This window comes from Equus przewalskii, chromosome X, assembly GCF_037783145.1.
Source record: "Equus przewalskii isolate Varuska chromosome X, EquPr2, whole genome shotgun sequence".
Taxonomy (NCBI): Eukaryota; Metazoa; Chordata; class Mammalia; order Perissodactyla; family Equidae; genus Equus; species Equus przewalskii.
Genome location: NC_091863.1, coordinates 6,839,737 through 6,852,899, shown reverse-complemented (window position 1 = coordinate 6,852,899; position 13,163 = coordinate 6,839,737). Strand labels below are relative to the sequence as shown.

General features: G+C 43.8%; 1 protein-coding gene across 2 annotated transcripts in view; it reads right to left on the bottom strand.

The window, feature by feature from the left end:
- The window catches only part of WWC3 (WWC family member 3), a 117,139-nt gene that overhangs the window by 40,735 nt on the left and 63,241 nt on the right, over positions 1 to 13,163 (bottom strand). For both annotated transcript variants that reach the window (XM_070606126.1, XM_070606127.1), the window contains exons 6-8: positions 7,115 to 7,244; positions 3,995 to 4,141; positions 405 to 478 (exon numbers count right to left, since the gene is read on the bottom strand). In XM_070606126.1, the coding sequence (XP_070462227.1) occupies positions 405 to 478; positions 3,995 to 4,141; positions 7,115 to 7,244 (351 nt within the window). The remainder of the gene's footprint in view (positions 1 to 404; positions 479 to 3,994; positions 4,142 to 7,114; positions 7,245 to 13,163) is intronic.

Sequence of the window (13,163 nt, the reverse complement as noted above, 5' to 3'; positions counted from 1 at the left end):
GCCACACACATAAAACAGTTCTGCTGAATGGGTCCGAGGGACTGACACTCAGAAGGGAGGAAGGTAGGGGTGAGGTGGGGAGGAGGGGGGGAGGGAGGGAGGGACTTCTGAATTACCTGAGCGGGTAAGGAAAGCCCACAAAGTCTCTTATTTTTATTAAATCATGTCTTCATAATTGTTTGCAGTATTGAGAATTTCACATTTTAAATGCACTTGAAATTTTGTCATATGTATTAAGAAGCTACACAAATGAAGATGAGGATCCTTTATTTTGTATTCTGTCACACAGTGCTTTCTGATAAAAAGTGGACAACCACACTTTTTATCTGCTGAACTCTGCTGAACCTCCTTCCATGGGAGAAAGGAAGTAAGCAGAAAGCAAGATTTAAAAAGGCGCTTCTTACCTCTTTCTGGCTTCCTCATACTGCCAATTAAGCCTGACTCGGTCTACAAGTCTTGTTTTATCATCAAAGACAAACTTTCCGGAACAGAAGGAAAAAAAAGAGGGGGAAACATATTAAAAACATATTTTCAAACGAGAAAATTCATTTAAACTTTCAGCAAGAATAAAGAATATTTTAATTTGTCTTTCAAGTTCCATTTTTCAAAGGTCTGGAAGGAAACACACCAGATATTACTCGGCTGCCGCCTCTGGCCGGTGGGGGCCAGTGGGGGCTGGCGTGGGGCTGGGAAGGCTTCCGCCTTCCTGACACCGGTGGATTTTTTTTTTTTTCTTAACAGTGGAAGTGTATTTATCTATTGTGTAATTCCAAACAAAAACAAATTAAGTTTCACCAGAAATAGGGAATTACTAAGTAAAAGTTCATACAAAGGCAAAAAAATTCATCCCATTTTGTGCAGTATATTCTCTATTTCCTCAATAAATACAAAAGAATGATGTTTTCCTAAGAAATCACAAGATCTGAAGAAGACGGACTAGCTGTGGGAGGTATGGGCTATAGGACTCCTTCGAATGTTACACAGCGTGTTACAGAGCCCAAAGTAAAGGAAAGAAAGAACAGTATGGAAAAGCCTAGAATAGGGGCACACTGCCTGAGGAGTCAGAATCGAAATGCCATGCTCTGACGTGATCACCAGTTGTACTCAATATTTTCCTACCACTTAGATGGAGGTCAACAAATTCCCAAACGAAACAAAGATCTGTGTGGGAGCTGACTAGCTCACCTTCGTTACCTCTTCCCTTCTTTCCTGGAAATAGACAACTTTAGTTTCAATAAACCGGCTCCATCTGTAGATCTGATCTTACTAGCCTGTATGTTACAGCCACTACGTATTTTTTTTTTAAATAACCTCAAGTCAACAAATATTTGAACATATTTTACTTGAATGACTAGTGATGAATTTATTGATATGAGTCTTGACAGACACCAATGGGGAATTTCTTTACATCTTTATTGCCTTGAACGGCAAGATGAAGAAATGCCTTAGGAGGGACTAAGCATTCTCCAATGAGAACACGTCACAGTTTTACACGTTTCAACAGCCTCATCCGATGCCCCTCCCCACAGTCTCCTCAGGATAAATCTATTTAGGCTGCAGCGTCCCATCTCCAGAAACTGTCTACGCTGGAAGTGAGCTACATGCTACCTCATTGCCTTGTTTGTCAGAGAGCCACCCAGCTGACTCTTCAGCAAGATGTTATTTCTTCAACCTCTTCTCAAACTGTTTATAGAACACTCTAAGCTTTGTTTTTACACTCTTCTTTGAGAATAAAATAATGTTTTAGTCAAAAAAGAAGAAACCTATAGCCAAACAGATCCAACAGGTTCCTGCTTCACAGATCCTATGTAGCCTTACAGCATGCACCCTAACTGCTAAATTCCAGTGTCAGGCCTTGTACTGCTCACAAGTCTGTGCTTGCACAGTCCCAGGCTTAAAGAGCATGTCTGATTACATCAGCACCCATCCCACAAAAGTGACTTGAAGCAATAACTAAGTGAGGTAGGCAGACATACAAGATGGCCTTCAATGGTCTCCACCTCCGGGGAGTCACCCCATGTGAAATCCCCTCCCCTTGAGAGTGGGCTAGACCCATGACTTGACTGTTACCAATAGACTATAACATAAAGGTGATGGGAAGTCATTTCTGTGATTAGGTTACAAAACACTGTGACTTCCATCTTGCTAGCAGACTCTCTCAGCTTATACACTTTGATGAAGCAAGCTGCCATGCTGGGGAGGTCCACAGGGTAAGGAACCAAAGCTTTCAGCCCAACAACCTGTGAGAAACTGAATCCTGGCAACAATCATCTGAGCTTAGAAGTGGACCCTTCCCCATCAAGACTTCAGATGGGCCAGTAGCCCTGGCTGATATCTTGATTGCAGTTTTGTGATAGCCCTTGAAGCAGAGGACCCAGCCCAGATTCCTGACTCACAATGTAAGTTTCAGATAATAAAAATGTGCTGTTTTAAGATGCCAGGTTTGGGGGTAATTTATTATGCAGCAATAGCTAACTAATACAGTTACAGCTTTTTGATATATTTTTCTATAACAACATGATATAGTAGACATGAAGCTGCCAACCCGGAGCTGGCCCCAGTAAACTCATAAACAAGGAGAATTTGCTGCTGGAGTTACTGCAACAACATAACCAGCCACTCCCCACCTGACATTTCTAGAAAGTTTTACCTAAATCATTAGAGAACTTTCCATCTTACCTGTTCCTCTCAGATTAGTTAAGAGTCTAAATTCTAATTCTAACCTTACAATAAACAGCAATGAATGAGCCCCGGAGTTGAATGAGTCTTGTACTTCTTTCCTTCCTTCACAACAAAATCTTCAGGCAAAAATGCCAGACATTTTTGACTTACAGATTCTTCTCTGTGTGTTATAAAGATGGTGACCGTATTCTTTAAACCAAAGATGTCTGGTCAAAAATATCCAAGTGTACTTTTGAGAACAATGAGGGGGAAACTGAAAACAGGGCAGTTCCAGGCCATCCACAACATAAAGAGCCACTTTTTATTATAGTATACTCCCCTCAAAGAGGTACTACTTGCCAAAATTTCAAAATATTAGCTCATTATTTAAAAACCAGAGTTTTATGTCAATGGTCATTTGCTTTTTTTGCTTTTTACTTATTTAATTTTGGGGAAGGCATTCTGCATTCCATTGATACCTCATCTTTACTTAATAAGCCCTAAGAAAAAGAAGCTGTCCAAACTGCTTTTCCACTTTAACAAATCAATGTCAGACTTCACTCAGTGACATCACGATAGTAGTGTCTTCAAGTATTCACCATCCTGCTTCAAGTGAGGACTGCCAACTTGGTTTTTGTGGCTAACTCAAGGCTTCGCTAATTATCAAAAGGGGCAGTATGAAGATTTTCCAAGTCCAAACAAAACTAATTTAATTCAATTTCCTGACATTCTTTTAGAAGAATAAGAAACAGCATCAAAGTATAACCCAAGGGTGACACGGCCACCAAGCCTTTGAAAATCACTGGTCTAAGCCAGAGATCAGCAAACTATGGCCTGCAGGCTAAATCCAGCCCACCATCTGTTTTTATAAATAAAGTTTTATTGAAACACAGCCTTGCCTATTTGTTCACATATCACCTATGGCTGCTTTTACGCTACAACAACACAGTTGAGAAGTTGTGGCAGAGACTACATAGCCCACAAAGCCTAAAATATTTAGTATCTGGACCTTTAAGGAAAAAGTCAGCTGATGCATGCTCTAAAAAGTCATATGTCTGTTAAAAAAAATCTAAACTCAACTCTCAAAAGGATTCCGCCATTGTTAAGAATCCGAATCACAGAGATGGGGTAATAAGCAATTCACTTGCATCCTGGGCCACTGAACCTTCACAGCTAGATATGAGAAACAATATTTTTTTCTTCAAACTTAATGGCATTAAAGTCAAAACATTTCCGAAGAGAAAATAGAAAAACAAACCAAATGAGTGATGGCAACACTGAAGCAGCCCTTCTCTCTCTTGGCACACTCAGCTCTTCCCCCCGGTGAGCGTACCTCTCCGATGATGTCAGTCTGAGAGCCGGCATCGCAGAACTGTTGAGGTAAAGAATCGCCAAGCGCGCCTGGATTGTGAGGAAACTCTTGCAGAGGGTCAGTAAGAGAAAAGCTATTCTTGAAGCCATCGGTGAGCTTGGCCAGGCTCTGGAATAGAATGAAACAAGCCACTTGAAAAGCGATGGTAAGGCTTCTTTTCCCTCTAAAAGCACTCATTTCATTCTGGTTCCCGGTCAGCAGCTTGACTACTGGACAGCCGACCCACTCAAACTCCCATTCCCCTTAGATTGAAAAGAAATGTCTATCACTGTGTACACCTTTACTAAAATTCTCAGTGATTTAAACCAGACAGCAATTGAGTCTTCCTGGCAGCACAGGAATAAAATAGAGAACAACTGTGGTACCCCTTTTACTGTTTTTTAAACCTTCATGTTTCCTAAAGAAAAAAAATAAGCATTCCCTCCAAAAAAGCCAAACTCATACAAACAGAGAGCAGAATGAGGGTTGTCAGGGGCTGGGGGCTGGCAGAAATGGGGAGATGTTGGTGAAAGGGCACAAACTTCCAGTTACAAGATGAGTCCGTTGTGGAGACCTAACGTACAGCATGCCGACTATAGTTAACAATACTGTAGTGTACCTGAATGTCAGTCTCAGAGAGCAGATCTCCAAAGCCCTCACCCCCTCACCCCACAAAAGGTAAGTATGTGAGGTGATGGAGGTGTTAACTCACCTTACTGTGGTAGTCATTTCCCAATGTATACGTATATCAAATCATCACATTGTACACCTTAAATTTATACAATTTTGTCAATTACACCTCGGTAAAGCTAGGGGGAGGGTAGGAAGCATTTCCACTCAAAATGTTCTATCAATAAATGAGTCTGACAGACAGGAATGGTACCTTGAGATCTTTATACACCACACAGACGGTGAAAACAGCTCCCAGACAATGCTTATGTATTTTTATAACCTGATTTTTCAGTCATAATTCTACATGGTCAAAAGTCATCTCATATGGATGTTAGTTCGCCAAAAATTAGAGTTAAGTATGCATTGTTGCACATGAAACCTCTTTGGGTGAAAGTTAAAGAGAAATCAGATTTTCTAGGATTTTTTAAAAGGCTTTTGAATGTATTTTTCTTCAGCAGATATTTCTGCAGACACCAGAACGCCCAGGTGCAGTCTAACTCATGCAGCTGGCTCTGGATCTAGACCAAGGCGTCTCGGAATAGGCCAATACCGCTAAGTTTGTATAAGAAAGACAAGACAATTTATTTGATTTTACTAGAAGAGGCCATTGCCCATGCCTCTCTCTGGAGCTTCTCAGAGAAGATGCTGGGGTCTGAAGCTTCTTCCAGAAATTCTACCTCTAGCCTCCAAGATAGGGAACCTACTTGAGGCAAGTGGGTGGCTTGCCCCAGTTCTGCACACTCGGAAAGGCCAGGGCAGGGAGCTCGACCTCCTGGGACAAGTGTCCCCAAGCTGAAAATCACCTGGTTTACCCCTGGGGTTTGGCCTTGGACTAGACGGGTAACCTCCACAGAGCACCTTGTCCACACATGCAGAGGCCTCAGTAAATGGCAGCTGTTCTCCTTGCTACCAGCACTCAGAGAAAATCTAACGACTGGCCATTTACCTCTCATGACCTGGAGAGCACATCTGAAAATAGATTTCTGGGTCCCACCTTCAGAGATTGTCCTGCAGTAGGCCTGGGGTGGGGCCCGTAAGCTGCAATTTAACGAGCACCATGGGGACAGCCGACCAGTCTCTCCGGTCCTTGACCTTAGGAAGCACCGCCGTGCAAGGCAGCTATTTGTGCACTGTCTCATTTGGCCTCTGAGTCTGAGCTTTGCTTCACAGGCTCTTCTATGTCTCACAGAATCTAGACAAATGCCCAGCAGGTGCTAGGTGCTCATGCAGTGTCCTGAGCCAAAAAGGAAGGCCATGAGAGAAACGACTGAATGCGTTCCAGCACCGAGCAAAAAGACCAGTACACCACTATATGCAAAAACCCAGCTTTTTCCCAAAATAACGCAAACTACAGGAGTTCAAGGGGCAAACAAAATAAAGCAATATAAAGCTACAATGATCCTAGCCATACAATTTCAATCTATCCACATGGTGGAATACCATGCAGCCCCATCAGGGACGGAAGCAGCTCTCTGTGTGCAGATATGGAAAGAGGCACAGGGTACTGACGTTATGTGAGGCAGCTGGTGCAGAAGAGGCACGTCCTAGCTGTCTGTGAGGGCGGCTGAACATGTGTTCTCACTTTCACGTGTCTGCACAAACACTGGAAGGCATGCAAGAACCTCATGAAAGGAGTTAGAGGAGGTGAGAGAACGGGGTGATAGCAAGCCTTCTTATCATAGACTTTTTGAAGTATTTTGATTATTGAACATTATGAATGTGTCACCCATTGTTGTGGCTTGAACCGTGTCCTCCAAAAAGATATGTCCAGGTCCCCCCCACCCCCCGGCCGCTGAATCTGTGAATGTGAGCTTATTTGGAAACAGAGTCTTTGCGGACAGAATTAAGTTAGGATGAAGTCATACTGGATTAGAGTGGGTTTGAATCCAATGATTGGTGTCCTTATAAGAGAAAATTTAGTCACAGAAACACAGGGAGAACACCATGTGACAACCAAGGCAGAGATTGGAGTGGCGCATCTACAAGCCAAGGAACGCCAAGGAGTGCCAGCAGCCCCCGAAGCTGGAAGAGACAAGGAAGGACCCTCCGCTAGAGCCTTCAGAGAGAGCACGGCCCTGCCAACACCCTGATTTCAGACTGCTGGCCTCCACACTCAGAGAACACACTTCTGCTGTTCTAAGCCACCTGGTTTGTGGCGCTTTGTTACGGCAGCCCCAGGAGACTAATACACATATCTTAAAATATTTATATACACATATGCACACACATATATACCTAAGAGATAGAATATATATACACATATAATATTGTATATACATGCAAGTCTTAAAAATATATATGAATTGCGTACATAATAAATGTATAATATATATAGTAAATACATATTTTTTCAAATTTTTAAATAAAAGAAAGACACGCAGGCAGGCAGACGAATGAACACAGGATCTGAACAGCATCCAGGCCACTTACTTGCATCAGGTCCCGTCTCTCCTTCTCGCCTGTACAAATGGCTTTCTTGATGCTCCGGAGCTCGCTCATTATAGCCTGTGCCTCATCTAGTTTATAGTTGGTATGGGCACTTGACATCTTACGATCAATCCTGGTTAAAGAGGAAAAATAAGAGTCATTCCGTGCGAGATGATAACATTCCATTAAACAACAATAAAAAAAACACAAAAGCTTCATAGAAAGGTGGGAAAGAGTTAAAAATAATGTTTTGGCAAAGAAAAATAAAGATCCCATAAAACCTTCCTTGCTTGTGGTAGACACAAAGAAATGAGGCTTGGCTGCTGGATGACTTCCTTTGCTCCAGGAGCATCCTATGCAGGTGAGGATGTTCAAGTCAGGATTCTTGTGGCCCCAACTAATGATTAGGCAACAACATTATTGGCTTGAGTAATTTCCAGAGATTTTAAACTCCCCTCTCTGACAGGAGGATCATGTCTTATTTGTTTATCCCCAGCATCTGGGTTAGTGGTCAAAAATAGCTATTAAATAAACACAAATGAGATCTGTGTGCAAGAATATATGGGAAACAGCAACAAGCAGTGAACTTTCAATAACGATGTCTTGCACCAAAGTTGGAAACTCTTGGTGGGGGGGAGTTGAAAATGCTTATGTCTCCTCTATCTCTTTCTTTATCTCATTTTGGTTCTAATTTACCACTCTCTCTCTCTCCTACTCACCTCCTCAATTCTTTTCTTCAATACAAATATCCACCCACCCTTCCTTCCTTCCAGCCAGCCCACCTTGTGCACACAAGGCCTGGTTCCAGGCGGTGGAGGCAGAGCACTGAGTAAGACAAGGCTTGGCTCCGGCCTTCCAAGAGCAGGTGGTCTCCTGCAGTGCGTCCCTTGTTGAGCCGTCCATATCTAAGTCTTGACTCTCGCGAGCCCTCGGGGCTAAAGAGGTTGGAATATTGTGGTCCAGAATGAACCCCTTCTCTGGAAAGCCATTAGCTTGCGTTTCTGGTTTCAGATCCACCATTACAGGGGTTCTGGTTCTAAACTGTTTCCCCCACGTCACCTGAAAATCTGGATCCTTAACGGCCAGCCAAAACTCTCTTATTTTCCATTCACAAAAGCATCCTGGCATGCTGGTGAGTGCGAGCGACACTCCAGCTCTACAGTCGGACCCTAGGCAAGTCATTTCACCTCTTTAAACCTCGGTTTGCTCATGTCTCAAATGGGGACACTAAAAATCCTTCTCCCATTTAAGAGAAAATGAAAGGAAAGGGCTTACTTGGCAGAGGCCTGGCACATAGTATTTGCATTGGTTATTATTATTATTATTTTCATCATGAAGATAATGCCAAATCTATTTACTCATGGGAGGAAAAGTAAATAATTCACAAGTCTGGTACTTTCTTATCGTTAACAAATTCCTGGCCCCATATGTCACAATTCACAGCAAAACTCAGCCCTGCAGGTGACCTGAGCTATCAGCACTCTTGGACTGAGAGAAGGACAAAGAGAACAAGCAGGAAACCGTTCCCCTCTTTGGAATGGGGCTCCCGGGCACCACAGCACTGCTGTGACGGCCATCAGCTATAGGGCAAACATTTATGAAAGCTGGTCCCGAGTCCTCTTCCATGGACAGTAGGTACAGGCACACTACAGGATGCCACACATTGAATGGTGACACCCCTAAATCCCAACACGGCCCGGCCATACATTTTTCCATTTTAGCTGTTCTATGGAGAACCAAGAGTCTCTAACACAAGGCAGAAATAAAAGGCCATCCATCTCACAGCACTACATCTGCCAAAGAAGTCCCAACTTTTCTTGCAGAGAAAAATCTACTTATTTATATAACGTTTCCTTGTATTCACCTCCTGATAAAAGGCTTTGCAATACGTCTCATTTAATGCCACAAACTACAACCCAAAGAGGCTGAGGAAGTCTGTAGAAAACGATTACATCATTTCCAAACAAAAAACCTGAGGCCAGAAAAGTCTGATTTCTCTGTTAACAGTCAATGACCAGCACCTCTGCTATCCGAGTTTACTGGCTCCCCCAGAATGAAAAATACAGCAAACAGAGCATCACCTGATACTGACACCATATAGAGAAGCAAAACTCTACTGCACTCAACAAAATTCTTTCAATTGCTTGAAGCTCAAGGCTAATCAAATCCCCACAGAAGTACAGCCACACACCCACTGTTGAGGCTGCAATGAGAGGCGCTAGCCATGTCAGCTCCAGCTTTATACTTTGGTGTTGTGATTTCCTGATGGCTTTTGGGAGGTATAAAGCCTAAGTGTGGCCATTAGCAAACCCAGGAAAACAGGCCCCAATTTCCATCAGGGACAGGGAGCAGCAGCCCTGTAATTCATCCCACCGGCGGACACTGCAGAGCGCCCAGGAGAACAGAAGCTCAACTGGGATGCCAGGGTCCTGGGCTCTGGCCTTGGCTTTCCCCAAGTGGCTCTGAGAACTCAAAGAAGAATGAAGAGTGGCCTAGAGCAGCTGTTGTCACTCTGTCCTGAGGGTGTCCTGCTGTGGTGAGCAGGAGCAGCTGAGGGTAGAGCCCACGTAGGGCTCGCGGACCCTCACCCCGGCTCCAGCAAGCACCTCCCCTTTGCTCTGCCTCAGATGCTCCGGTTCCACAGAAGATGTCATTCGCAGGGAAGGAAGGGGAAAAAGATTCCACTGTTAAGAAAGTGTCAAAGCTATTAGAAAGCATGACCTCAAAGTTCTAGGAATCCTAGAAATACTATTATTTAAAAATAATTATATATTATTGTAGAACAAACACATAATTATAAAAAGATATTATTATATATTACATAAATGTAACTTTATATCAATATATTTTATATAAGTATATATTATTTGGTTATATTATACAAATAGTATATTAAAATAATTCAATATATCAAGCACCTACTAGGTGACAGGGTCTTGCTGCGTGCTGTAGTTTGTCACCTAACTTAATCCCCTCAACAGCTTTATGAGATAAGCATAACCTTCTCGGATTTTATAATGAAAAAACTGAGGCTCAGAGAAGTTAACTAAGTGGCCCGAGATGACAAGCTAAGATCTGGCAGAGCCAGGATTCAAACCCACATCTCCCAATTCTCAAGTTCGCTTTAGATCACCAGGTGCAGCCAGGCCCCTTGATAGCACAGGTTACCCCCACTCACAGTGGCCAATCTAGGGTCCTTTTGCTTTTATAAGGGCAAGCAACGTTTCACAGAATTCAAACCACTTCCATTTTTCAACTGTGATAAATCTTCATCTAACAAAAACTTCAACAGGAAACCTCTTCCTTCACACCTGCAAAATTCATTTATTTGAGAATTTTCTCCCTGTTTAAAAATTCCGTCCAGAACTTTGGTCAAATTCAGAGGATGTGCTCAATGATTTGGTATTTTTTTTTTAAATATCACTATTTTCCATTTCATAAAGAAAATCATAAAATCTGTGACTGCCAAAGAACTCTTTTTCTTTAATTTTAATTAAGAGCCCAAGACTGCTTATACATCTTGAATAAAATGACAGAAAACTGATAACTGCTCAACAAAAGGTGGTACTAACAAGGACACAAGTTATTATGCAGTGTGCTATGATCGGAATGTTTATGTCCCCCTAAAAGTCACATGCTGGAATCCTAATGCTCAGTGTGAGGTATTGAGAGGTGAGGCCTTTGGGAGGTGATCAGGTCAAGAGGGAGAAGCCCTAATGAATGGGATTAGTGCCCTTATAAAAAAGACCAAAGAGCTCTCCTGCCCTTTCCACCATGTGAGGTTACAGTGAGAAGATGGCCACTTAGGAACTGAGAAGCTGCTTCTCATCAAACACAGAACCTGACCATACTGGCACCCTGATCTTGGACTTTCAGCATCCAGCCTGTGAGAAATCAATTTCTGTTGTCTATAAGCCACCCAGTCTGTGGTATTTCGTTATAGCAGCCCAAATGGACTCAGACTCAGCATAAGAAAAAATCCAGTACTCAGACCACACAGTCTTTACTTTCACGCCTCAACAGTATGCAGCAGCTCTGGGGAGGTTACGTGACTTGCTCTGGGTCCCACAGCCAGTGAGAGGTACAGTGAGGTTCACACGGAGGCCCTTCCCACCAGCACTCATCCTCTTCATCACCAGGTTAGCAACACACTCAAAGTCAAGGCCTCCAAACTCGCGCTATGTCAAACCTGAAGGCCACCCATGCAGCCAGTCAAATGTCGTCCCAAAGTAAACTGGTGCTCTTTATGGTCTACTTTGGAAAGAAATGGTTAGAGAGAACAGGAGAAGGTACAGCTTCAAATGATGACCGCAGTACCATGGAGAAGGCATTCGAGAGATGTTTATTATCAACCTCTACCTCCTGTTGCCCTAAAGTGTCCATATTTGTGGTTCAGTTTAAGATGTCCAGATAATGGCACTGGCAAAAATAAACCCCAACGACTTCTTACGCCCACATCTTGAAGAAAAGGACTGCCAGGCCTCTAAAGATATTCCATGTTAATACCACATATTACAACCCAAAAGAATGAGAAGTTTTGTTACAGCTTCTACCTTTGACATCACCAGCTCTGGCAAGGGGCCTTGAATGAACCTCAAAAAACTTCCAGCAGGTTTCTATCAACAGCAGGTCCTGTGTAGAACACCAGACCTGTCCCACAACCAGGGACAATGCTCTTTTTGTTTCTGCCCCCATTTCTGTATGTTTTACTGTTATCTGAGTAGCACTGGGGTTTTCGCACGGGCTGTACCTTATGTGCTGTGCAATGTGTAGAAGAGAAGGAAATGCTATAGGACAATTAATAAGAAGGCAACTGGGCTGATTGACAGAGACTTCCCCGAGATCCTTGCAGCCCAGCCCTCGCCCAGAGGGTCCCAGTGTCCAAGAATGAAGTGAACCACGTGACGGCTCCCAGCAGGCAGGACAGGGACATCAGCCACTCTGCACAGCACCCGGGGCCCAGTCCATTCATTCCACTGAGCCCTGCCCTGTGGCCAGAACTGTCTGGGCCCTGAGGATCGAGCAGGGAACAAAGCAACGTCCTCGTCCTCGTGCGGCATTATGCTAGTCAAGGAGACAGACAACAAAAAACAAATCCTTAGGTCAGGCAGTGATGGCTGTTCTAAGGAAAACAAAGCCAGGTTCGGGAGAGAGGGTGGCGGAGAGGGCTCCTTTTTAGCTAGTGGTTACGCAAGGATCTTGGCAAGATGTTATTTATTCAGAGAACTACGGAAGGGAAGAAACGGGCATGTGAGAATTGGGGGGAAAGAGCGTTCCAGGCACAGGGAGGTGCAAGTTCCAGTGGGGAGAGCTGGCAGGGTGGCTGGCAGGTGGCCAGGGGACTGTCGTAGATGAGTGAGGGTGAGACTAGAGGAAACGAGGTCAGGATAGGGTGCCAACTCATCTAGAGTTAAGATCGCATTCTAAGTGAGCGAAAAAGCCACAGGGCGCCACAAGCAGAGGAGAGATTTTAAAAGAATCCCCGTGGCTAAGAGTGAGAATGGTGAGTCTTAGCAGCAGCTCGCACGAGCAGTTGTGGTGGAAGCTGTGAGAAGCGAATGGGTGCCAGGGGTAGAAACAGCACACCAGGGACAACAGATGGTAAGAAGGCGGTCAGGGCAGTTCTCCCCCAAAGCGTCTTGGCCATCACACCAGCACTCAGAGACGTTATAGGTGTTATGGTAGAAAAAAGCTTCAATGGCATGAAGCGTGGGAAACTCAGCGCAGCAATGTTACCTGAGCTTCCTGCCTGAAGAACAACTCGGAATCTAACCCTAGGAACATTCCAGATCTCCAGAGATCTAGAATAACGAGAGGGAGAGCTCTCCACACCTATGCACACTTAGCACGTTCTTGTGCATCAGCCATTTGGGAAATCGCATACCTCCTAGCTCTGAGTTCTCCCCTCTGCCCCTGGATGCTAGTAACGAGTTACAGTCAAATAGCATTTCAAATCAAGCTTCAGGAACTTTAGGGCAGCAGAGCCCAGTAGCTCTCTCACTGGAAAAGTTCAATTTTTCTAAAGACTTTCATTACTTGTAAACATTGTTTC